This window comes from Chiloscyllium punctatum, chromosome 4, assembly GCF_047496795.1.
Source record: "Chiloscyllium punctatum isolate Juve2018m chromosome 4, sChiPun1.3, whole genome shotgun sequence".
Taxonomy (NCBI): Eukaryota; Metazoa; Chordata; class Chondrichthyes; order Orectolobiformes; family Hemiscylliidae; genus Chiloscyllium; species Chiloscyllium punctatum.
Window position 1 is genome coordinate 22,918,541 of NC_092742.1, and position 27,628 is coordinate 22,946,168.

At 40.3% G+C, this 27,628-nt stretch overlaps 1 protein-coding gene across 1 annotated transcript in view; it reads right to left on the reverse strand.

Annotated features, from left to right (window-relative positions):
• Positions 1-27,628, reverse strand: part of trip11 (thyroid hormone receptor interactor 11) — a 98,997-nt gene that overhangs the window by 16,148 nt on the left and 55,221 nt on the right. Inside the window, exons 13-16 of the mRNA XM_072568245.1 lie at positions 26,648-26,841; positions 16,229-16,392; positions 8,732-8,835; positions 2,918-3,017 (exon numbers count right to left, since the gene is read on the reverse strand). Coding sequence (XP_072424346.1) covers positions 2,918-3,017; positions 8,732-8,835; positions 16,229-16,392; positions 26,648-26,841 — 562 coding nt within the window. The remainder of the gene's footprint in view (positions 1-2,917; positions 3,018-8,731; positions 8,836-16,228; positions 16,393-26,647; positions 26,842-27,628) is intronic.

Below are 27,628 nucleotides of genomic sequence, written 5' to 3' on the forward strand. Positions count from 1 at the left end.
CTCCACATTTGCAAGCATCCACTTCCTACACCACCAATACTCATTAGCAGCAAAACAGAAATTCACCAAGGCTGCTTAGAAAATACCTTCCAAGCTCACAGCCACAGACACTTTCTTCTAAAAGGACAAGGGCAACAGAGACATGAGAACACCATTACCTGCAAGTTCCCGTCTAAGCCACTCACCATCCTGACTTCAAAGTATATCAAGGGTCCTTGGAGTCAAAATCCCAAAATGTGGTCCCTAAGGGAATTGTGGGTCTACCTATAGCACATGGACTGCAGTTCAGGGCAGCAGCTCACTGCCTTTTCAAGGTCATCTAGGAATGGGCAATAAATGCTGGTCTAGCCAGTGACACCCATGTCCGAATGAATAAAAGAAACATTGTCTTATGAGGAAAGGTTGGACTGATTAGATTTGCTTCCACTAGAGTTTAGAAGGTGGAGAGGCAACATGGTTAAAGAACACAAGATTCTGAACAGACTTGACAAGGTGGAAAAGATTTTTCTCTTTGTAGGTGAGCCCAGAACTAGAGTGTACAGATTTAAAATTAGAGTTTACCCTTTTGTGATACAGATGAGATATTATTTTCTCTCAGAGCTTTATTCTCTCAAACTCTCAGCCTCAGAAGGCATTGGAGGCAGGTTCATGAAAACCTTTACAGCAGAGGTAGGTAGACCCTTAATAGGGAAGGTTATCAAGACAAAGGTGAAGGCTGAATATGAAATAAACTGATCAACCATAATATTACTGAATGGCAGAGCAAGCTCAAGGGGCTGAATGGCCTACCTCTGCGCCTTATTCAATGTTTATACTTTCATAACCAAGAAAAGGCCAAGGTTTTTTTTCCGTTTAAATGTTGTCAAGTCTTTATTTAATAGAGGTCAGAAACAGGCGGTACATCTTTTCAAGATCATCTTTTGCAGATAGCAATCCAGACATACAGCTGTGGACCATAAGTTTACTGACAGTCCCGTCAACTGCATGTCTGTCACACTCCATTTTTTTAAAATCCATCATTTAGTTGCTTCCATTTTATTCACTACGTCTGTCTCCATGTTTAAAAAATGTGTTTCAAGTCCATTTTGTTCATGTTCTTAAATAAAACGAACCATTGCATAAATTAAATGCAAAAAGCCTCTTCACAACTTTAAATACAAATGTTACTTTATGTTTCTGTTCAGACCTGCTTTTCATAGAACTGGATGATCAAAATTCCTGCCCACAGAGCACCCAACATTATGCTCTATATTTGTTCCCCCTCTGGATTTTTTTATTTTTCAGCCTAATGTTAGCAATTCATCCTTCATACGAAAACAATTAAACATTTCCCACAATCTCCAGCTATGTACCCTCATTTTTGTCGAAGAATAAAGAAAGAAGACTCATCTTAACTAATGCTGGAATTATATAAGTTTGCTGAAGTTTCAAAGAAAGAGCACAGACTTTCCTTATCAAACATGTTACTCCTCAACGATGAAGCATCTCATGAGACCAAGCATTTCTGAACTTCTCATTGGAAGAATGTCAAGGACTGTGAAGCATGTCAAGAAATGGCTCCACAGGAAGCAGACACCGTAAGGCACCCAGTCACCATTTGTGCATGAACCTGAATAGCAAATGTTTGCAGGAAACCTCAAATATAAAGGGTATCACAGCTAAGGCCAGTGGTGCTTTTATGGTTGTCTGGTGTTAATACACATTCCGGACAAGTTGCTGATAGTGATCAGGAACAAACCTCTTGGCTGACTGATACTCCCAAAGTGCAGGTGGCATATACAGCACTGCTACTGCCACCTGGGCTGAACTCTGAGTCAGTTATTAATCTGCATGGCTCAGCAGTAAACTGAATCAGCTCATGGTAGTACTCATGAATGGATTACTCCAAATTAAACTGTATCAGCCTCATTATTGCCTGTTGTCAATTTTTAAATAAATTACACACAAACAAAATGCAACGTAATGATAAGTGACTTCTCATCTCATTTGGAAATCCTATTTCATTGCATTACTACAGATTTAGTTTTACGTTGATGGTCTGGATCTGACCAATATGAAACAAAGTTATGCATCCCAAGGCTAATGAGAATAAACTTGCGTAATAGCTGTACAACTACCGTGCTGCATATTTTCTGTCAAAGTTATCAATGTCAAGAATGAGGAAGTTTTATCTATGCACTGATTAAGTTCACAAGTAATATATTTACTTTGTTTCCTGGGCATGTTCACACTAATTTGTTCTTAAGATGCAATGCATACAGAATCATACCCTCTAAGACAGTAATTGAATGTTTTGCCACAATTTGTACAGAGGTTTGGATGAAAACGTTTCATGGAGTCACGAAAAAAAAATTGTACTACACATGTTTTTATTCAATGAGCAGACGTTTTTTTCAGATTCATCAAGCCTAAATTATTAAACTTGCACAAGTTATCTACATCTTTAAATACTGATGGATAAAGTCCATTTCACTCAAATATCTGTTAATCTTATAAAGTTAACAGTCCTGTGCTGCAATAACTAAAGTTATTCCCCTCAACCTCCTCCATAGTTTTTCAACCTTCCGAGATTAGTCATTTCTATCATGCATGAAACTGCTTCGTCTCTTCCAATATTGTCCTTCAAATCTGCAATTACCATACAATTGGTCAAAAATCCAACTCTTGATCTTGCTGTACTTCCAAACTACTGACTCATCCCCACCTTCTCTTTCTGGCCCAGAATTCCTAGATGTCTCTCTGATACTTCTATAGAATTCTACGTTTGAATCCTCCCAATCAAGTTTTCAAAGTTGCCACAGAGCTGAAATGCCTTAAAAGTCATAAATGAGTTTGAAGTTGAAAGAATGAAGATGGAATATGAAAACGTTACCACCTTTCTAATGAATCAATTTACACATGCCAAACAATGCATTACCTTGTTTTTTAAGATCTTCCAGTTGCTCCTCTTTAAGGTCCAATTGCTCAGCTAGTCTTGATGCAGAATCTAGAGCCTCATTTGCTTCTTTTAAATGTTGCTACAATAGTAAGAAAGCAGTTAACAACAAATTAGAAAATACTGTTGGAAAGTGGAAAATATTTTTCACTAAGTGTTAATTGACTGGATGGAAATTTGTCATCTGGAGTTCAGCATTTTTTTACAGTCCTAAATTCTTTCATCTTGAACTAAATTTACTGTTGTGCACAGTCTAAATGCAAACAAATTTTCAATAGACCACTTATCAATGATCATACAGCTCCCTAGAGTAAGTGGGTTAAATTATGTAGAGATACACAGATGTTACAACACAGAAGAGGTCACTTGGCACAATGTGTGTTTACTCTTATTTTTTGCTCACCAAATGATTCCAGTCACATTTATTCACTGTTTGCCAGTATCTCTACAAACCATGCTTTTTTCAACCACTTGAACAATCTAATCAATTTCTAATGGAAAAACTAGATGAAGGATCTAATTCCACATTTTCTTTTAAAAAGCACCCATTTTAAGCAATGGGATAGGTCAGACGCAAACTAAAACTTACTTTTCTTGGCAAAAAAAGTCCAATCATATCATGTGAACATTTTAATTTCTCGTGCTAAACATCTCATGGGTTGACATTTAAATTTAACGCTGATTTTTGTTGAACTGCATGTAGCTAGCTCTTTTCTGCTTATATCGCTTTCAAGAAAACAAAAAAGGCCAGCAACACTTGGCAGGTCAGGCAGTGCCTAGAGAGAGACAGGCAATGCTAATGTTATCAACAATTTGAAAAGTTAACTTGGTTTCTCTCAACACAAGTGCTATCAGCCTGAGCGTTTCGAGCATCCACAATATTTTGCTTTTCTGAAAAAGGTGGTGATTTCAAGTTTCACATCAGCAATGTATCAATGAGTGATGAGGGAGAGGGAATGACGTGAGAAGAAGGATGGTGAGAGGAAGAGGCAGAGATAAAGACTTGCACAATTGATTTTACCCAGCAGCAGTTAAGGACTTTTGATGAGAACAGTGCCATCCAAACTTAAAAATTAATTAAAAACTTCAGTTTCTGGGTGTAGAGAAGTCTAATGTAGGGGTCATCCACCCAGGTCTGAATGTCCAATTCTGCACTGGTTTGGGAGGTATACAGACATTCTTAACAGCTGTAAAAAAAGACCTTGGAGCACTTAAGTCAATAAGTGACCTAATGTTTTAAAGTATACGTAAAAATGGTGTTGGGATTATCAGCAGTCTAAGTAATGACAATAATAAAGCTGGAGTCTGCAACCAGAAAGGTAGGTATTTAACAAACTTATCTTAATGTAGACAGCATAACCAATGAGCTGCCTCTAAGGCTATTACTGTGGACTCCTATACTAATGGGGCTGGTGAAAATACTCAGAGCTTGGTTGATGGTCTCCAAGTAGGACATTCATTTCCAAATATTTAAAATCAATACTCTGAAAAGGGCTAGAAACAAATATTAAACAGGCTCATTTCTATCCTCCTTACTTGCATCATTTTCAAATGGAATTTGTCTGCTAAGTTATGCAAGTTAAATATTTGTTGGTCCAAATTCCGCGCTGGAGTTTAACGCCTCCAAGTTGTTGATGCTTAGCATGCTGTTGTCAACTTGAGACAATCCAGGCTGTGACCAGACGTCAATTGAATAAGACTTAGAGTCATAGAGATATACAGTACGGAAACAGACTTGTTATCACTTTCAAATTCATGGAACTAATCCAGGAATCTAAAACCAATTTAACACTTCTGAATGTATTACTCAAAGTTTTTGATACAGACACTTGAGAAACAGCATTAGTGCATCAATCAGGAAGTTATTCAACTGGTTCAAAAACAAACTGCAAGCTACATATCACCAAGCTGTTGAAATCTAAGCAGATAGATGAGTGAGGATTAAACTCAGTTGTTCCTGGAAACTCTGAAGTAACATTACAGTGAGGTCAATTCTTCTGACAGATTACTTACATTCTTCAAAAAATCCTGTCACAAAATGGAATCTGCCAACCTCCTTAAATAGAGAAACCAATTTTTTTTCATATTGTAGGAGTTATTGTCCTGGCTTCAAGTGTTGGGGACTAGTACCTCACATACGCCAATCAATAACTTTCAGACCCAAAATCATATCTAGCTTAGAAGCAGCTTGCACTCACTTTGGCAGATAGAAACCAAACCAATGCAGTAACATTAGTAATTTCACCATGTTAAGTATGACATTCTATCCATGGCCTACTTAGCAAATTTATGCTGCCCTTCAACACCATTCTTGCAAGATTCTTGCAGCATGGCTGCAATAGCTAACTGCTGCAGTGAGACAGCAATCATCACTAAGATTTTATGTCTTTCTAATCCTCATCATGCTCCACAAAATCGGTTCTAGAAGGGAAAGACTAAACAACTAGATATCATCATGAACCTGGAACTTAGTTTCTTTGCTCCATATCCTACAAGTTTGGATCATTTTGCAATTCCAGCATGGTCTTCTTTTTAACAGTATGCATGGACCAGCTGGGCCAAATGTCATAAATTATTTTATTTTATGCAAGACATGATTTCGTACCCATATTTGTTTTTTCTCTCTCCTTCTTGAATGTCTAGGTTTTCAGAAATAATGATTTTTGATTTGATTTGATTTATTGTCACATGTACCTAGGAAGAATGAAAAGTGTGTTTTTTTTGGCACGCAGTACTGGCAGATCAGACCATACAAAGTGTATAAGGGTAATAGAACTGAGTGAGGAATGCAGTGTCATGGCTGCAAAGAATGTGCACAAACAGAGGTCAAAATTAAATCTGAAATAGGAGGGGTCCATTCAAAAGTCTAATTACAGCAGGGTAAACTGTTCTTGAATCTGTTGGCACGTGCGTTTAAGCCTGAGAGATAGAAACCAAACCAATGCAGGAATGAATATTTTCCTTGCTGGCCTGGTATCATTTGCCTGAGAGAAGATGGTGGATGAGATTATAAATCAGGGTGAGAAGAGTCTTTGATTATGCCTTTCTGGGGCAGCGAGAAATATTGATGGAGTCAATTCTCAAAACAACAGTTTATTTTGTGGTGAAGGTTTAGAATATGTTATCATCATTTGGGAATTTGGTATTGAAAGCAGAGGTATATGCCTTTTTGGTTTTTAGTGCTGTGAAGGAGTGATCTGTCTTTTTCAAGTTTAGGAAGTAATTTGGAACAGTGAGCTGAAGATAGCTTACATCGTATGATCCCTTGGAAAGGCTAAGTGACAAGACAATTACAACCCAAAATTTACATGATTTTCAAGGACAGACAGTTGAGGCCACAAATAGGTTAGGTTCTGAAGAAAATATTCATTCCAGCAGCAGAAAAATTTGTGAAAGTCTTCAGACTACTTCAGAGCTGGAAAGAAATCTTGAGCTGTTTTAACAGCCTCAAAGTAGTCAAAAATCAGAGAAAAGTCAACAAGTTAGTCCGACTGCGCCTCTCAGAGAGGTGGAAAGAAGCACATCTGGTAAACATGGAAAAAAATTACTGAAAGGAAATACTCCTGACCTCATCAATTCAGTAACCAAATTATAAATTGAAGATAGGAGGCTTGTTGTTTATAAAGATGTGACTCTAATCAAAGAGCCACAGCAAAGTTGCAACAAGGAATGAAACTACCCTTGTACCAGCTAAACAAACTGGCCATCCACTCTAATCCAGCACCTGGTCCACAGCCTTGCAGGTGAGAAGGCTTCAGGCATACATCCAGACTCCTCTTAGTGTAAGATTTCCAACAAAAATAACAAACTAAACACTGGATTCTAAATACCCACCACCAATTGGGTGAGAAAAGCTTTCCTTGTGTACACTCTAAACACTCCACTGATCATCTTAAATCTTGGTAGACTTGGTGTGCCTTCCTAACTGACTGGGGAAATAGGACCTCTATGTCCATTCTATCCTATCCTTTCATTATTTCATACATCTTAGTTGGCACCACTCAGCATCTTCTTTTCTAAGGAAAACATCACACGATTTTTCCTCACAGGAACAATTTTCAAGCTAAGGCAATAATATTGTACATCCTCTCTGTATTCTCTCTAAAACAATGTAATGTGGTGACAAAAATGGTTCACAAATCTCCATTTGTAGTCTAACCAGTGTCTTATATGGTTCTAACGTTAAATCCCTACTCATGTTTTCAACACCCCACTCAATAAATAGAAGAATCTCATATGTCTTATTTACCACCTTATAACCTGTCTTATTACCTTCAGGGATCTGCGCACATGCTTGCACTTGCACTGTAAACTCCAAGGTGTCTCAATTCTCTACTCCTCTCAATACCCTCTTTGTATTCTCTTGCTTTGTTTGCATTCCCTAAAAGCATAAGTTTGCATTCTCCGGAATGAATTCCATTCATTATGTTTCCACTCACTTAAGGACTCATTGATATCTTCCTGCAGTACACAGCCATCTTCTTGACTACTAACCATCTGGGCAATTTTTAAGTTGCCTGCAAATTTCCCAACCTTATGCCTGCAAGTCTAAATCATTAATGTATTCCACAAAAGCAATGGGCCCAACATTAAGTCCCCACCAATAGAACCCAATTTCCATTTGCAAAAATATTAATCGACCATTAACTTGTTTCCTGTCAGTGAACAAATTTTGCAATTAATCACCACATTCATCTGTATCCCACAGGTTTTAATTTTTCTGACCAGTTGGGACAGTAGCACCTTGTCAAATACCTTATTAAAATCCACATACACAATATCCACTGCACTACCTTCATCAAGCATTCATGTTACAGACAGAATTATGAGCCTATGATGCTCCAGGGTAGTATGTTTCCTTCCTTGTGCCAAGATAATGTATGTTACGGAGCAACTGAATTTTTTTTTAACCCAGCATACATCATGTCCAAGAATAGCGGGTGCAATTCTACATCCTAGTGGATGAAGTCAAAGAATGGGGATAGTAATCATAATATGGTCAGATTTAACATATTATGGGGAAAAAAAAACAATGATTGATAGAGCAAGAATACACATTCTCAATTTGGGAAGGCAAACTTTACAAGACCGCGATAATCTGGCTGAAGCAGATTAGACACATTCTTTGCAGAAAGTGCGTGGCAAAGCAGTGGAAGGCTTTCAGATGCGAGGTTCTAAGGACACAGTGTAGCATGTCCCACAAAGAAAGCTGGTTGTATTGCCAAATCTAGAGTCCCCGGTTACCCATCGCACATGGTAAGATAAAACAGTAAAATAGAACTTATGGCAATTTTATAAAAAGTAATACTTCAGGAAGCATAGAGGTGTCTTGCAAGTACAGGAGTTAAGTGAGATAGGAGATTTGGCCAGCAGCAAGAGGATATGAAAAAATATTGCCTGCTGATAGGGAAATAAATAAATATAGATTGTCCATGACTGATTAAAACCACTCTCAGCAGTATTGAATTGAATGTATTCGCAGTTTAATTTCAGCAATCAAAACAAACACTTGCACCAAAAAGAAAATCGCTAACACTGAAGGAGAAGCTGTGGGTAGAGATGATCATAAGGCACTCTCTGGTTCAGATGACACTGTTTGTTCATGAACTGAACCAAAGACTCAACTAATTGCTGTCAAACACTTGCTATTGAAGTGAAGAAAAACAACCAATATAAACAGGACCTGACACGATTCACCGATGAGAAATCAAAATAGCAAAGTTGTTTGTTAAATGTTAAATTGTTGAATTACACACAGAGTATTCTTAGACTAATACCTGTTTAAAAAAATCTCACCTCCAAATCTGTGACTGTTTTCTCAAGATTTGATGCTTTCTTCTTCCACTCGGCAATGTCCTTCTGATACTTCTCCAATTCAGTTGCATACATCGCTTTCTCCTCTGCACAGGCGGATTAATTGTCACAAAAAATACATGTGCTAGTTAAATCAATGTGAGCAACATCTACCAACATAAGTAGCCTGGAAGTTACATTCACATGATCAGCAATTAATGTGTATTCATATTAGCCTTTGGGAAGCAGATGGTGAGCCACCTTCTGAAATTGGAGAAGTCTATTTACTTTATAGCTTTTCAGAGCAGCTTTTTAGCCCAACATATACTTGGTCGTATTATCTCAGAGCAAACCAATTTTTCATGTGGTCTGAAGTCACACACAGGCTAAATGGGGAAGGATGGTCAACTGCCTCAACTAAAAAGAACAGCAGTGAACAAACAGAATTTTTATTGTAATCCAGTGATTTAATAGTCTCTTTTACTAATGAGCTTTTTTTAAAAATCACAATTTTTAAAATTAACTGAATTTAAATTCCCAATTCCTGGGGTAATATTTGAACTCATGACTCTGGGTTTATTAATAACAAGTAATTGACCATCATGGTATTATACTCTAATTCAGATCTTGCAGAAAAGCAGAGATGAGCTTGGATGAAGCATTAAGAAGTTGAGTTTTCATCTAGGATCTGCTGAGCATGTATATATTTTTTTTAAAAGTACATGCTCTGATAGATGGAAGTCTGCCAACAATAAGTTTACATGACTGGTTAGCAAAAAGGATCCTATTTTAAAAACCTATAGCCATTGAAACTTGTGCTTTAGGAGCATAACTGTCTATCAAGACAAAGTTAAAAATGGAGTAAGGCTAACTGTTGAGATACAAAATTTGCAACTCTTCTCTAAACCGATCAACATCCAAACTTTATTGCTTCTTTTAATTATCTATGTCAAAATATTGAGGGCATAATCTTTTTAGACCATGCACATTAATTGCCATGAATTATCAATACTTAATCATGAATTATAGAGTCACAAGTGCTATGACACATAAACAGACCATCAGAAACAAGAAAATAGGAACAGGAGTAGGCTATTTGGCTTCATACCTGCTCCACCATTCAATATGATCATGGCTGATAATCCAATTAGTACCCTCCTCCCATTTTCACCCCTATACTTCGATTTTGTTAACCAAAGAATTATATCTAACACTTTCTTGCAAACATTCAATGTTTTGGCCTCAACTGCTTTCCATAGCAGAGAATTCCACAGACTCATCACTCCTTGGGTGAATGACCTTCTCCTTATCTCAGTCGTAAGCAACTGACCCTGTACCCTCAAGATTGTGTCCACTGGTTCTGGACTCCCTGGTCATCAGAAACTTGCTTCCTGTGTTTACCCTGTCTGGTGCTGGTAGAATTTCATATGTTTCTATGAGATTCCACCCCGCATATTCTAAACTCCAGTGAACATTGTCTTAATTGATCCTACCTCTCTTCATATGTCAGTCATGCCATTTCAGGAATTGGTCTGATTAACTTCATTGCATTTCCTCCACTGCCAAACATCATTCCTCAGATAAAGAAACCAAAAGTACAGAAAGCATTCTAAGTGTGGTCTCACCAAGACCCAATACAATTGCAGACTTGGATGTGAGCATAAGAGGTATGGTTAGTAAGTTTACAGATGACACCAAAATTGGAAGTGTGGTGGACAGCGAAGAAGGTTCTAGATTGTTGTTGTCTCGGGGAATTAAGGGCTACGGGGAGAATGCGGGTAAGTGGAGTTGAAGTGCCCAGCAGCCATGATTGAATGGTGGAGTGGACTCGATGGGCCGAATGGCCTTACTTCCACTCCTATGTCTTATGGTCTAAGGTTACCTCAGATTACAACAGGTACTTGATCAGATGAGCCAATGGGCTGAGAAGTGGCAGATGGAATTTAATTCAGATAAATGTGAGGTGCTGCATTTTGGGAAAGCAATCTTAGCGGGACTTATACACTTAATGGTAAGGTCCTAGGGAGTGTTGCTGAACAAAGAGACCTTGGAGTGCACATTCATAGCTTCTTGAAAGTGGAGTTGCAGGTAGATAGGATAGTGAAGATGGTATTTGGTATGCTTTCCTTTAGTGGTCAGAGTATTGAGTACAGGAGTTGGGAGGTCGTGTTGCAGCTGTACAGGACATTGGTTAGGCCACTGTTGGAATATTGCGTGCATATCTGGTCTCTTTCATATCAGAAAGATGTTGTGAAACGTGAAAAGGTTCAGAAAAGATTTATAAGGATGATGCCAGGGTTGGAGGATTTGAGCTATAGGGAGAGGCTGAACAGGCTGAGGCTGTTTTCCCCTGAGCGGAGGTTGAGGGGTGACCTTATAGAGGTTTACAAAATTATGAGGGGCGTGGATAGGATAAATAAACAAAGTCTTTTCCCTGGGGTCGGGACGTCCAGAACTAGAGGGCATACGTTTAGGGTGAGAGGGGAAAGATACAAAAGAGACCTAAGGGGCAACATTTTCACACAAAGGGTGGTATATGTATGGAATGAGCTGCCGGAGGAAGTGGTGGAGGCTGGTACAATTGCAACATTTAAAGAGGCATTGGATGGGTATATGAATAGGAAGGGTTTGGAGGGATATCGGCCAGGTGGGACTAGTTTGGGTTGGGATATCTGGTCGACGTGGACGGGTTGGACCAAAGGGTCTGTTTCCATGCTGTACATCTCTGACTGTATTCGGGTCCTCTCACTATGAAGGTCAAGAAGCCATAGGTCTTCTTCACCATCTTCTGTCTCTGCACTGTCTCTCTTACTTTCAGCAACTGGTGTTCAAGAAACCTAGATCTCATTGCACTCCCTCCTTTCACAATCTGTCACAACTCAGATAATATTTGGCCGATCACACCAGATCTCCAATTAGGCATCATGACTTGGCTCCATTCTTCTGCCTTCTCCACATTTTCTATTCAAATATTAATCCCATGCCTTCATGAATGCCTCAATTGAACCTAACTCCATCACAATTCTAGGAGATCATTACAGTCCAGAATACATCTGTTGTGAAAGCGCTTTTTCTCACATCACATCTGCTTCTTTTACAAATTGCTTTGGATACTGTGCCCTTGCAATCTCAATCCTTTTACAAGAACAGTCGTTCCCTATCTACTCTAACCATACATCTCGTGATTTTGTGAAAAGCTCCAAGACCATCTTCTCTCCAAAATAAAATGAACAGTCAGAACCTCTCCAAATTTATTTTCGTCACTGAAGCTTCTCATCCCTGGAGGCAAATCATTCTTGTCAACCTCTTCTGCACTCTCACTAATACATTCACATACTAAAAGGGGCATTGAATGCTAAAGAAAAGTAAGGGGAGGACACAGCGTGCTTCATTAACTGAAAAAGCTCAACATGTCTGGACAGCATCTGTGGAGAGAAATCCAAGTTAACGTTTCAGGCCCAGTGACCCTTCCTCAAACTGTTGACTAAATAGACAAAAACTGAACAGAAAAGCTAATTAATTGGTGATGCATTGGGGGTGGGTAGGGTAGTGGGGGAAGAGGTCAACTCCACCCAACCATAAAAATTTTGTTTAGTTAAGCATTTTAAATATAACGTGAAATCACAAAAAACAAACATAATGACACAATTACTTTATTGATGTAAGAAACTGCATGACTGCCTCGTTGAAACACCAGGGTGTTCATTAATCTTTACTGGTTTGCAGCCACAACTACTAACATGGGGACAATTTATTCATAAAGCATTGCATTACGTGCCCAGAGCTCAGTACACTTGGCATTAAACAATTACCTTTTTTGTTTGTACTCAAGGAGAGTGATTTTAATGCTGAGAAAGTGCAACAATTGAGCAACTAGAAAAGCTCCTCTTACACTGGCCAACTGGAGAACAGACTACATGCATCACTGTGAATTATTTTTATTGGACTCTATTGAATAGACAGCCATTGGGTGTTAATCAACAGTAGACTCTGTACAATTATAACTTTGAGGGCCAATTCTTCCTAAGAACAGGATCAAAACAGCTAGCCTACAAACCTTGAGCAAATAAATGTTAAAAACCTTTTTTTAAATAAATGACAGACTTTCAGCTCTGAAGGTCATGACTTATTTGTGATCATTCAAAATTCATCTTGCACAGTCTACAAACCAGTGTAGGGGAGGAAGAGGTTAATAATATACAAGAGGTTCAATTCACTCTCCCTTGTTAGCATCATGGTCCAAGACCAGATCCAAGCACAAAATATCATGGCATCAGGTCAAATTTCGGTATGGATACCTCTGGCTATAAGCCAATACCACCTACCTTCAGGTGATGAATAATACCTTTTCATGCTGACCACTACTTGAAGGAAGTAGTGAGGATGGTATGGATGCACTCTGGGAATCTAACCATCGCTCTTGATATTCAACTGCATTATTAATACTGAATCTTTCATTGTTAGCATCCTGAGGGTTTCCCATGGACCAGGAAATGAACTGGATTAGCCATGTAAACACTGTGCCTACAAAAGGAGGTCATAGGCTGGAATACTGCAACGAGTAACTAATATCCTTACTATACAAAGCCTGTCCACCACCCACAAGCCACAAATTAGGAATGGGCAAAGTGAATGGCTGGGCAAGGTTAACAAGTACACAAATGGATACAGTGGGCAAGGAACGCAATTGCAGGTGGGTTGAATGAATAATAACACCAGAGTGGGGTGGAGTGGGAGGTGTCAGGTCAAGTGGAGTGGTGGTTGGCTCCTGGCAGATCGATGGGAGCTTTAATTACATCGACAGCGGCACAGTAGGCCCAGTGTGGTGGAGCACTAGTGGCTCCAGAATGGACTGTGATGTGGGGGCGTTAGTGGGCATGGGGTTCATTGCGGAGGGCACCCCTTACCTAGCAATGACAAGCAGAGCAGAAGAGAGGAGAAAGAACTACTTTTAGTTATATTTTAGATATAGCTCAACATCTTCTGTAACTCAAAATGGTGGAGCATGGCAACCTATTACTATTTTCACTGTATTTATTTGTTAAATGCAACACCTGGAGTGTCCCCAGAAATAATTCTAAAACTTCCTGTGCAGTTTCCACCAAGTTTAGCATGTCAAGATTTCAACACAGTCCAAATGTGCATTTTTGGTCATATGCTTGTCTCTGACAATTTGTATCAAGGCTTAAGGGATAATGACTGAGCTCTAAAGTAGGGGAAAAAAGGGAGATCAAGCTATCTCACCAGGCTTGCAATGAAGAGTTAAGTGCAATAAGTTGAACTGACTATACAATCTCTTGCTGCACAGCACATCCAACTTGACATGTGGCATGATCAGTTTCAATCCAAACCATTAGATCAGCACATACAGAATATCCTGACAGATCTGTTTTAACAAGGATGCTTCTTTAAATTGATAGAAAACTATGTCATTCTCTGATCAATTCCATATAATTAATCAAATTTAAAGACCGAAAGAACTGTGAGTGTTGTAAATCACAAACAAAAATAGAAAGTGCTGGCAAAGGTGACCTGAGGAAATTCTGAGGAATGGGTCACTCGACCCACATGAACTCTGATTTCTCGCCACAGTTGCTGCCAGACTTGCTGAACTTTTCCAGCAATTTCTATTTGTGTTTTTAAAACTTGACAAACTGAATTTGAGCCAAGTTTGATTTGAAGATTAAAAATCATACAACACAAGGTTATAGTCCAACAGGTTTAATTGGAAGCACTAGCTTTTGGAGCACTGCTCCTTCATCAGGTACACCACGACCACCTGAAGGAGCAGCGCTCTGAAAGCTAGTGTATCGAATTAAACCTGTTGGACTATAACCTGGTGTTGTGTGATTTTTAACTTTGTACACCCCAGTCCAACACCGGCATCTCCATATCATGATTTGAAGATAGTTTTCTTTCTAATTTTGTTCTCACATATTTATTGTCCTCTTCCAGTACAATGAAATTTTTAAATGGCAGACGTAATAGCTAGCGCTGATGGTGGGAGCAGTAGCCAAAGGTAGGGGCAATAGTGCTTTAGGCTTCTTAGTTTTGTCTCTTTGGAAGTACCAGACCAAGATACAGCATGATAAATGGTCCATAGTGTTAGGTGCATTCGTCAGAGGGAAATGGGTCATGGTGGGTTAATCTTCGGACTTGTTGGGCCCAATGGCCTGTTTCCACACTATAGAGAATCTAATCTAATCTAAGCTATAGGGCTACATTCTGAAACATTATTTAAATGTTTTCCCTTTTGGAAAACTTTTTGTTCTCTAGACACAGATGCTTTTCAGCTATAACTCCACTGTTAGTCTTATTTTTCGAATTCATGAAAAAAATCAATGCATCAGTTAAACATCAGTGCACCTTGAACACCAATCACATCACTAAAGGGATCAGTAAAATAATTACACAAAGGCTTATGCATTATTCCCCATAAAGCAGAAGTCTTCTTTGGTTTACAAGACTATACTACAGCATTCCAATACACTGCACAATGGAATAAGACAAAATATCTGAGGAGCAGAAGAATCAATGTTTCAGACATAGGCCCTTCATCAGGTGGGCATTTCAAATAAACCTGCTGGACTGTAGCCTGGTGTTGTGAGATTTTTTAACTTCATTCTGTCCAAATGATGAAGGGCTTATGCCCGAAACGTCGGTCCTCCTGCTCCTCAGATGCTGCCTGACCTCCTGTGTTTTTCCAGCATCACACTCTGGACTCTGATCTCCATTATCTGTCCTCACCTTCTCCTAGTAAGACTAAGTATGCTTGACATATGCATCCCTCACACAGCAACTCCACATCAAGGCAAAGCCATTATGGGAGGTGTCAAGTTTACTTAATGGAGGATGCAGAAAAATCAACAAAAAAAACAGAATTGCTCCATACATACAACCTTCGCCCCCTAGTGTCAGATTTAAGAGCGCATTTGGGCAACTTGGTCTTCAAGCCTCCTTACTTATTTGGACAGAATGAAGTTAAAAATCACAACACCCAGTTGTAGTCCAACAGGCTTATTTGAAATTAAAACCTTAAGTTATCTCAAGGTTGACTTGAAAGAATTTCTGGGATTTACACATTAATACGTCGAAACCTGTATCCCCATTCTAAGTGATTAGAGACTTTTATCAGCAATCTAGGTTTTTTAATGCATCGCATCATTACTAAAAGCTGTGTCCTATGATCCTGCTCCACTAGCTACCTGATGAAAGAATGGAAGAGCAGGGCTCTGAAAGCTTGTACTTTCAAATAAACCTGTTGAACTATAACCTGGCCTTGTGTGATTTTTAACCTTTGTCCATTCCAGTCCAACACTGGCACCTCCATACTATGTTATATAGATAAACTTTAAATAGTTCAAAAACAAAAGAAAAGAAGGAAACAGAACTGACAAAATTAATTAGAACTAGTAAAACATTTTAGTCAAAGCTCTGCCTGATTAAAACCATTCTAAAATGCAGACACTTCCAATAAACACTATTTAAACAAAAACTTACCCTGCTGGAATTGCTCTATCACCATCTGCAGGTTAGTTAGTGACATTGCATACTGCTTCACTTGTTCTTGAGACGTATTCAATTGCATCACTGCTTCATCTCGCTGTTTTGCAATAGTTTGAAGTTGCTCCTGCAATGACTCCACTTGGAGGCTGGCTTGGTGGCTGTATATAAAAAAAACATGCAACTTGGTATCAAGTATAATTCAGACCATCCACTAAACATCAGCAGAGGAACTGACGTGTGAGGAAACAGAAATCACATCAACTGGAACTCAGGGACTGCAGGTTGGTTACAACTGTTATGATTCCCTCGGTAAATCAAATGAGCACCCCCCCGCCACGACAAAGAAATTATTTTTTTCCATACCTTTGATTTTTTACGGAGTATGCGCTCAACACAGGAAAAGGTTGCCACCATTAAAAATGATTAACAATCTACTCCACGTGCAGTTCCACCCATGACACTACATGAACGGGGTAGAAAAATAACTGTTTTTTACCAAAGGTCTATTAAAGCAACAGAGGCAGAATTCTGACTCATGACATCTGCTGCATAAATTGCATTGTTCTGTAAAGTTTTCGTTTCACGTACAACGAAGGTATTTCCTATAACAGCACCAAGTCCGACGGCAGTTTGGATTCACCTTTCCGATGTGAAAGCAACCAAAGGAGCTTCTCACTATACCATTGACTAGCAATGTTTGAGAAGATTTGTAGTTCAGGTTGATGATAAGTATAGCTCACTAAGCTGGAAGGTTTGTTTTCAGACGTTTCGTCACCATACTAAGTAACATCATCAGTGAGAATCTCTGGTGAAACGCTGGGGTATGTCCCACCTCTCCATTTATAGGTCTTAGTTTCTTAAAGTGGGTGATGTCATTTCCAGGTTTTTTTTTCCCAGGGGAAGGTAGAGGAGATCTAAATCAATGTGTTTATTGATGGAGCTCTGGTTAGAATGCCATGCCTCTAAGAATTCTCACACTTGTCTTTGTTTCGCCTGTCTTAGGATGTGTGTGTTGTCCCAGTCAAAGTGGTGTCCTTCTTTGTCTGTATGTATGGAAACTAGTGGGTCATGTCTTTTGGTGGCTAGTTGGTGTTCATGTATCCGGGTGGCAAGTATTCTGCTTGCTTGTTCGATGCAGTTTTTGTTTAAAAAACAGTTCTTGCACGGTATCTTGTAAATGATGTTAGTTTTGTTGGTAGTATCTAATGGATCCTTTAGGCTCATGAGTCACTGTTGAAGTTTGTTAATGTAATGTGGCTATAGTTTTTGGTTGCGTTTTGCCTGCTTGTTTGGGTTTATTTCTGAGAAATCAGTGGATTGTTTTTATGGGGTACCCATTTTTCTTCAAAACGTTGTATGGATATTTTTCTTCTGCTGTTTGTAGTTCTTGGGTGCTGCAGTGTGATGTAGCTCATTGAAATAATGTCTTGATGCAGTTCTGTTTGTGGGTGTTGGGATGATTGTTCCTTAAGTATTTGTGTTTGTTTTTCTCTAAATGCTGGTTTGAAGCTCTCCATTAACTGTACATTCAACTGTTACGTTTAGGAATGGGAGTCTGGTCTCGTTCTCCTCCTCTTTTGTAAATTTTAATGCTGGCAGCATGGTAGCCTACAACTCTACCAACACACTTAAGTAACAGCTAATGAACCTAAAGGATCCATTAGATACTACCAGCAAAACGAACGTCATTTACAAGATACCATGCAAGGAGGATTCTGGGTAATCCAAGATGGAGGACGGGAAACATTTCTGGCTGTAACAGGCTGCTCCTTTTTTTTAGAAAAGGTATTTTAGGTATTGGAGGTGATTTCCTCTAATTCCAGGAGCACCAATTACTGTTTTATATACTATTACATTTTTTTTCCTCAAGTTCCAAAACAATGTCAAAATACCAGAACTTTTAAAAGGGAGAGGAACAGACAAAGGCAGCCCATGGTGAGGTCTGTGTAGGGGGGGAGAGACAGAGAGTCAGACAGAAGGGGAGAGAAACCCACACTGCCAACCGACACCGCAGTGAGCCTGCCCAGTTACTGCCTTTGCTGTTTGAATTCAGTCAGTGGAGTGCATCTGGGAAAATTAACAAATAATGAAATTCACAACTAATCTTGGAGGAACCTGTTTGGGAGACGTCACAGCACAGAAACAGATAAGTGAATACTTTTAAGTGTGGCCTTACAGTAAGTCTGCAGTAGTGAGTAAAGCGGGTTCTTTCTTGATTGTATGTTTTATTGAGAGATGTCTCCTGATTAAACTTAAAATATATAAGCCATAAGCATTAAGTCAGCCTGGAGCAATGTTTTGTAGACGAATAAGACAGTGTTATTTTCTGGGCTGTAGATTGGAAGAAGCAAAAATGGCTTTAGTAGAGTGATATGCCCTTCTTGTCAGATGTAGGAGTTTAGGGAGAGTTACATGTTACTGAGGATTGTATCTGCAATAAATGCCATTGGTTGTGAATCCTACCAGATCAAATGGATCAGTTGGACAGACAGTTAGAGGCAACGAGGAATTTACAAGAGCTAGGGTATGTGATAGATAGCAGTTACAGGAAAGGAGAAAAGTTGCAGATACAGTCAAATAAATGGGTTAATGCCAGGAAAGGTAAGAGAGGTAGACAGGTAGTGCAGGAGTCTACTGTGGCTATCCCCATTTCAAACAAATATGCTGTTTTAGAAAACATGGGGGTGATGGATTCTCAGGGGAATGTAGCATGAACAGCCAAGTTGCTGGTATCGAGACTGGCTCTAATGCAATGAGGGATATGATGGGTTCCAAGAGATCGATTGTGTTAGGGGACTCTCTAGTCTGAGACACACAAAGATGTGTTTGTAGCCAACAGCAAATAATCAGAATGATGTGTTGCCTCCATGGTGCCAGGATCAAGGATATATCAGAGGGGATGCAGAATGTTCTCAAGGAGGTGGGGGGGGGGGGGGGGAAGAGGGACCAGCAGGAGGTCATTGTACACACTGGAAGCAATGACATAGGAAGGAAAAAGGATGAGATTCTGAAGGGAGAATAGAGAGAGTTAGGCTGAATTTAAAAAGGAGGCCCTTGATAGTAGTAATATCTGGATTACTCCTGGTGCTGCGAGCTAGTGAGGGTAGGAATAGGAGGAAAGAGCAGATGAATGCATGGCTGAGGAGCTGGTGTATGTGCGAACGATTAACATTTTTGGATCATTGGAATCTCTTCTGTGGTAGAAGTGACCTGTACAAGAAGGCGGGAACCGTTAGGGCAGCACAGTGGCACAGTGGTTAGCACTGCTGCCTCACAGCGCCAGAGACCTGGGTTCAGCTCCCGCCTCAGGCGACTGACTGTGTGGAGTTTGCACATTCTCCCCGTGTCTGCGTGGGTTTTCTCTGGGTGCTCCGGTTTCCTCCCACAGTCCAAAAATATGCAGATCAGGTAAATTGGCCATGCTAAATTGCCCATAGTGTTAGGTAAGGGGAAAATGTAGGAGTATGGGTGGGTTGCGCTTCGGCAGGTCAGTGTGGACTTGTTGGGCCGAAGGGCCTGTTTCCACACTGTAAAGTAATCTAAAGATTGCACCTGAATTGGAAGGTGACTAATATACTGGCAAGGAGATGTGCTGCAACTGCTCAGGAGTATTTAAACTATTAAGGTAGGGGGAATGGTGGGACCCAGGAAGAAGTGAGGAAAGAGATCAATCTGAGACTGGTACAGTTGATAAAAGAAGCGAGTCAAACAGTCAGGGCCTTTTAACCTTCCAAATATAGACTGGGACTGCCATAGTGTTAAGGGTTTAGATGGAGAGGAGTTTGTTAAGTGTACACAAGAAAATTTTCTAATTCAGTATGTGGATGCACCTACTAGAGAAGGTGCAAAATGTGACCTACTCTTGGGAAATAATGCAGGGCAGGTGACTGAGGTGCCAGTGGAGGAGCACTTTGGGACCAGCGATCATAATCCTATTAGTTTTAAAATAGCGATGGAAAAGGATAGACCAAATCTAAAGTTGAAGTTCTAAATTGGAGTAAGATTAATTTTGATGGTATTAGGCAAGAACTTTCAGAAACTGATTGAGGGCAGATGTTCAAAGTGATAGCTGGAATATGGGAAGCCTTCAAAAATGAAAGGGTGAGAATCCAGAGAAAGTATATTACTGTTGGGTTGAAAGGAAAGGCTGGTAGGTGTAGGGAATGCTGAATGACTAAAGAAACTGAGGGTTTGGTTAAGAAAAAGAAGGAAGCATATGTCAGGTATAGACAAGATAGATCGAGTGAATCCTTAGAAGAGTATAAAAGCAATCGGAGTATACTTAAGAGGGAAATCAGGAGGGCAAAATGGGGAAATGAGTTAGCTTTGGCAAATAGAATTAAGGAGAATCCAAAGGGTTTTTACAAATATATTAAGGACAAAAGGGCAACTCGGGAGAGAATAGGGTCCCTCAAAGATCAGCAAGGCGGGCTTTGTGTGGAGCCGCAGGAGATGGGGAAGATACTAAACGAGTATTTTGCATCAGTGTTTACTGTGGAAAAGGACATGGAAGATATAGAATGTAGGGAAATAGACAGTAACATCTTGAAAAAATGTCCATATTACAGAACAGGAAGTGCTGGATGTCTTGAAACGGTTAAAAGTGAATAAATCCCCAGGACCTGATCAGGTGTACCCGAGAACTCTGTGGGAAGCTAGAGAAGTGATTGCTGGGCCTCTTGCTGAGATATTTGTCACAGGTGAGGTGCTGGAAGACTGGAGGTTGGCAAACGTGGTGCCACTGTTTAAGAAGGGCGGTAAAGACAAGCCAGGAAACTATAGACCGGTGAGCCTGACCTCGGTGGTTGGCAAGTTGATGGAGGGAATCCTGAGGGACAGGATGTACGTGTATTTGGAAAGGCAAAGACTGATTAGGGATAGTCAGCATGGCTTAGTGCATGGGAAATCAAGTCTCACAAACTTGATTGAGTTTTTTGAAGTAGCAGCAAACAGGATTGATGAGAACAGAGCGGTGGATATGATCCATGTGGACTTCAACAAGTCGTTTGACAAAGTTCCCCATGGGAGACTGGTTAGCAAGGTTAGATGAAATGGAATACAGGGAGGACTAGCCATTTGGATACAGAACTGGCTCACAGGTAGAAGACAGAGAGGGGGTGGTGGTGGAGGGTTGTTTTTCAGACTGGAGGCCTGTGACTAGTGGAGAGCCACAAGGATTAGTGCTGGGTTCATTACCTTTCATCAGTTACATAAATGATTTGGATGTGAGCATAAGAGGTATAGTTAGTAAGTTTGCAGATGACACCAAAATTGAAGGTGTAGTGGACAGCGAAGAAGGCTACCTCAGATTACAACAAGATCTTAATCAGATGAGCCAATGGGCTAAGGAGTGGCAGATGGAGTTTAATTTAGATAAATTTGAGGTGCTGCATTTTGGGAAAGCAAATCTTAGCAGGACTTTTACACTCAATGGTCAGGTCCTCAGTAGTGTTGTTGAACAAAGAGACCTTGGAGTGCAGGTTCATAGCTCCTTGAAAGTAAAGTCACAGGCCGACAGGATAGTGAAGGCGACGTTTGGTATGCTTTCCTTTATTGGTCAGAGTACTGAGTTGGGAGGTCATGATGCGTCTGTACAGGACATTGGTGAAGCCACTGTTGGAATATTGGGTGCAATTCTGATCTCCTTCCTATTGGAAGGATGGTATGAAACTTGAAAGGGTTCAAAAATGATTTACAAAGATGTTGCAAGGGTTGGAGGATTTGAGATATAGGGAGAGGTTGAATAGGCTGGGGCAGTTTTTCCCTGGAGCGTTGGAGGCTGAGGGGTGACCTGCAAGGTTGAAAAAATTATGAGGGACATGGATAGGATAAATAGACAAAGTCATTTTCCTGGGGTGGATGGGGGGGGGGGAAAGAGTCCAGAACTGAAGGGCATAGGCTCAGGGTGAGAGGGGAAATATACAAAGTTGATCCAAGGGTCAACTTTTTCACGCAGAGGGTGGTATGCGTGTGGAATGAACTGCCAGAGGAAGTCAGAGTCATAGAGATGTACAGCATGGAAACTGACCCTTCGGTCCAACCCATCCATGCCAACCAGATATCCCAACCCAATCTAGTCCCACCTGCCAGCACCTGGCCCATATCCCTCCAAACCTTTCCTATTCGTATACCTATCCAAATGCCTCTTAAATGTTGCAATTGTACCACCACATCCTCTGGCAGCTCATTTCATACACGTACCACCCTCTGTGTGAAAAAGTTGCCCCTTAGGTCTCTTTTATGTCTTTCCCCTCTCACCCTAAACCTATGCCCTCTAGTTCAGGACTCCCCAACCCCAGGGAAAAGACTTTGTCTATTTATCCTATCCACGACCCTCATGGTTTTATAAACCTCTGTAAGGTCACCCCTCAGCCTCCGACGCTCCAGGGAAAACAGCCCCAGCCTGTTCAGCCTCTCCCTGCAGCTCAGATCCTCCAAGCCTGCCAACATCCTTATAAATCTTTTCTGAACCCTTTCAAGTTTCACAACATCTTTCCAATAGGAAGGAGACCAGAATTGCATGCAATATTCCAACAGTGGCCTGACCAATGTCCTGTACAGCCGCAACATGACCTCCCAACTCCTGTGAGATAAAAACAATGACTGCAGATGCTGGAAACCAGATTCTGGATTAGTGGTGCTGGAAGGACACAGCAGTTCAAGAAGCTCCTTGGATGCTGCCTGAACTGCTGTGCTCTTCCAGCACCACTAATCCAGAACCTCCCAACTCCTGTACCCAATACTCTGACCAATAAAAGGTAAGCATACCAAACGCCGCCTTCACTATCCTATCTACCTGCGGCTCCACTTTCAAGGAGCTATGAACCTGCACTCCAAGGTCTCTTTGTTCAGCAACACTCCCTAGGACCTTACCATTAAGCGTCTAAGTCCTGGTAAGATTTGCTTTCCCAAAATGCACCACCTCACATTTATCCGAATTAAACTCCATCTGCCACTTCTCAGCCCATTGGCCCATCTGGTCTAGATCCTGTTGTAATCTGAGGTGTTCCTAACGGAGAATTCACCACAAAGGTATACAGGAAAGTCACACACACAGACCAAGTCCTGAGCTACGAAAGCAACCACCCCAACACACACAAAATTAGTTGCATCAAGACACTGTTCAAAGGGCCACAACACACTGCAGTACACCAGAACTGCAAAAAGAGGAAGAAGAACACCTATACAATGTATTCGCCAAAAACGGATACCCCCACAATTTCATCAACAGATACCCAAGGGAAAGACAATGGAACGAGGACATGCCACAACCCAAAGGACTAGCCACACTACCATACATCAAGAGCATTTCCGAACTGACAGCCAGACTACTGCGACCACTAGGACTCATAACAGCACACAAACCAACAGCCACTCTCAGAAACGAAGGACCCAATACCCAGCATGAGCAACACCAATGTAGTGTACAAAATCCCATGCAAGGTCTGCACAAAACACTACATCGGACAAACAGGAAGACAGCTGACGATCCACATCCATGAACACCAACTAGCCACGAAACAACACGACCAGCTATCCTTAGTAGCCACACACGCAGATGACAAGCAACAGGAGTTCGACTGGAACAACACTACTATTATAGGACAAGCCAAACAGAGAACAGCCAGGGAATTCCTAGAGGCATGGCACTCATCCATAGATTCAATCAATAAGCACATCGACCTGGACCCAATATACCGACCACCGCAACGGACAGCTGGAACTTACAACCGGAAACGGCAGAGACAAACCACTACAAATGCCGGAGGAAAGATCACAGAAGTGCTTCACAGGAGGCTCCCAAGCACTGAGGATGTCACCTAGACAGGGGACGAAACGTCTGCAACACAAATTCCCAGCTCGGCGAACAGAACCACAACAATGGTTGCAAACCTCTCCCTATCCTTAACAGACGATCATTAAAGCAACAGGAATGACTCAGTTGTGTGTAAAATCAGTTCATTCAATATACAAAAAGAATTGACCTGCACAATTCAACATTTGCCTACTTCAAGCACTTTAATTAGTTATCCTTTCTTCTTACAAACATTGAGCAGTTGCTGACTGACTAGTTCTCCCAATATATATCAGTCCTGAAGAAAAATCACTGGTCCTGAAACATTAACTTGGCTTTTTCAGGCCTAGACGGTGCCAGACCTGCTCAGTTTTTCCAGCAATTTCTGATTTCCAGCATCCACAATTCTCTTTATTTTTAATCAAATATATTTATCTTATCTTTGCAGAAATCTTTAATCAACCCAAACAATGTTTCAAATAATGCCATAACTGAGATTAGTGATTCATTGTGAAGCAAATTTTCAACCGCATGTTGACTCTTCCTAATCAACTAACCTTCTTTCCTTCTAAGTATTAATTGATATCCTAAATAACTGTTTCTAGAAGCTTGCCCAAAGCTAAACTTAGTGGTCTGTAATTCGCAATTCTCCAGTCTTCTGGTACCTCCCAAGTCCAGGAAAGAATGAAACATTGTAGCCAATATCTCTTCAATTTCTAACCTCACTTCCTTCAAAGCCCTTGAATGTATCTCACCTAGTCTCAGTGCCTTGACAAACTTAAGTACCAACAGTCTATCCAATACTTCTTCCTAACCAATTTTGAACCTTCCTGATGAAAGAATTTCCTTCTCTGTCACTATGGCTAGGGTAGCATTCTTCTAGTTTGTAAAAAGCAGTGCAAAGTATCCATTTAACACCTCAGCCATGCCTCTTGCTTCTAAGTCTAAATCTTTTTGAACCTATCATTTTTAAAAGTAGTAATGGATAGATTTGAAGGTAACACTGTTGATGTGGCACATGTGGACTTCCAGAAGACTTGAGAGGAATAATACCACACAAGACTTGAGGGGAAAATTATAGGCCATGATATAAAAAGGATAGTAGCAACATGGATACAAGGTTGGCTGCGTGATAGGAAGCAGAGTGTAATAGTCAATGGATTCTGTTTGGACTAGTGCTCCCCAGGGATTGGTACAGGTAGTTCTTCTATAACATGATGGTTGTGTTCTTGTGCGACCCTGCACTATATAAAAATCACACGATAAAAATAGCACTTACTGTTGGCAATGCAATCGTGTTCTAGCTAACACACATTTTAAAAGTTTGTACTTTAGAAACAGTATCCCTTATTCATCAACTGTGTAACACGTTGACGAATCACACGTTATAGCAGAATATCCTTGCTTTTTCTGAAATATTTTAATTATCTGGATATTGATGTGCAGGGGACAATGTCAATTGTGCAGACGATACTAAACTTGAATGAATTATGAACTGAGAGGATAACAGTGTGGAACTCCAAAAGGAGATTGACAAATTGGTGGAGTGCAGGCAGCATCCGAGCAGCAGGAAAATTGACGTTTCGGGCAAAAGCCCTTCATCAGGAATCATTTCTGCTCCTCGGATGCCGCCTGACCTGCTGTGCTTTTCCAGCACCACTCTGATGTAAACTCTGGTTTCCAGCATCTGCAGACCTCACTTTTGCCACATTAGTGAAGTGGGTGAATACATGGCAGATGAGGTACATCCAGTGAACTATGACCCATTGCATCTTGGTAGAAAGAACATTAGGTTGTGGGAGCAGAGGAACCTGGCTGCATAAGTAAACAGATCATTGAAGACATCAGAACAGGAGAACAACAGTTCATAAAGAAAACAAAAAAATGCAGTGCCCTCAGCTTTATGACTGAGGCACGAAATATAAGGACACTTGCTAGACCTCAATCAAAATGCTGCTGTGGGTGCCACAATCTAGGAAAGACATGAATGTATTGGAGAAAGTGCAAAAATAATTTACACGGATGGTTCCAGGAAAGAGAAGCTTCAGTATGAGGATAGATTGAATAAGTTGGGGCTGTCCTCCTTGTATAACAGACAACAGAGAGGAGTTTGAGTAGAGGTTTTCAAAATCATGAGTCATCTGGATAGAATAGATAGGGAGAAGATGTTCCTGCTCATTTAAAGAAGCAAAATGAGCAATATGTTTAAAGAGATGTACTAAAGAAGCAAAAGGTGATGTGAGAAATAAAATGTTTTCACATAACGATTGTTAGAGTATGGAATCTCTTGCCTGGAAATGTGGTGGAACCAGGTTCAATTGAGCAGCACACATATGATAAGGCAGCATTATTCAAGGAGGAAAGGAGGAATTGGATGACTATTTTGGTAGAAATGTTGTACAAGAGTGCAGGGAATAAAAACAGTAGATTGACACTGAGAACCAGAGCAGACACGATGGGCTAAATGGCCTCCTCCTGCACTGTAACAATTCTGTGATTCTGTGAAATCATACCCTAAATCTATATCACCTGGTGTACGAAGAGGACAAATGAAGTGATTTAACATCGATAATAATCATTAGTTGAAGCCTTATTGTAGGAAAAGTCATTACTTCTACCTGGCATTTTCTACAGCAGAAGATGAGGATGCTAACTTTTCCCCCAGAAACGTAGCCCTCTTCCTCAGCTCTGCCTCTCGGTCCTCAGCTGCCAAGGCCTCTTTGGTGTATGACTCTTCCATCTCAATTAAATGTTGTCGCAATCGCTGTAAATCCTGGTTCAAACGCTGCTCCTTATCACGTGTGTGCTGCAACTGAAATAAGAAACAAGACATTGCCATCACCATCCCCAGGTGGTTGGTAATTTTATGAATAATGCTTTCAAGGCCCATGAAAGATAGGCAATAATTAGACTGGACTGTTCACCCAGTTAGTGATCACATCGCCCTCATCACAAGAATGAATTAAAACATCATTTTCCAAGATAATAACTGACATGGAAATCACAGAATATCAATTGGAACATAATAAAATACCAGAACTCAATGACAGTGAGACTAAAGGAACTTCGACTTTTTTTTAAAAAGCGCAGGCGATAACAAGCATGTAGCTCTCTTCTTCAGATAAATGTTCCGTTTTGGTAAGAGGAACATGGAACTTTAACATAAACTAAAGACTTCAATTCTAAAAAACATGCAGAAGCAGAACAAAGAGGTAAATGCCCCTCAGTCAATGAAGGTGACAGGGAGAGGTTGAGAGTAGCTAATAATGCATACAGTATCCTAATTTATTAATATGGACATATAGCACAAAAGCAGAGGTTATGTTGAATTTGCATAACCACATGGCAAAGGAAACAGAAAGGCAATGGTTTCATGGATCCTTTTGTGGCTTAATATTGAAATGTGAAAACATTTTTGACATAAAAGGGTTTTTATTCAAACTAGGTTTTAAACTGATCTAGTTTTGAATCTTAACATATGTTACAGGCCTATGATTATTAGTTTATTACTATTGAGCTTCAATTTATTATTAGGTAACAACGCTGGGTGGAGTCACACAATGATCTTGTAAAAATAAACTGATGGTCCTAGAGCATTC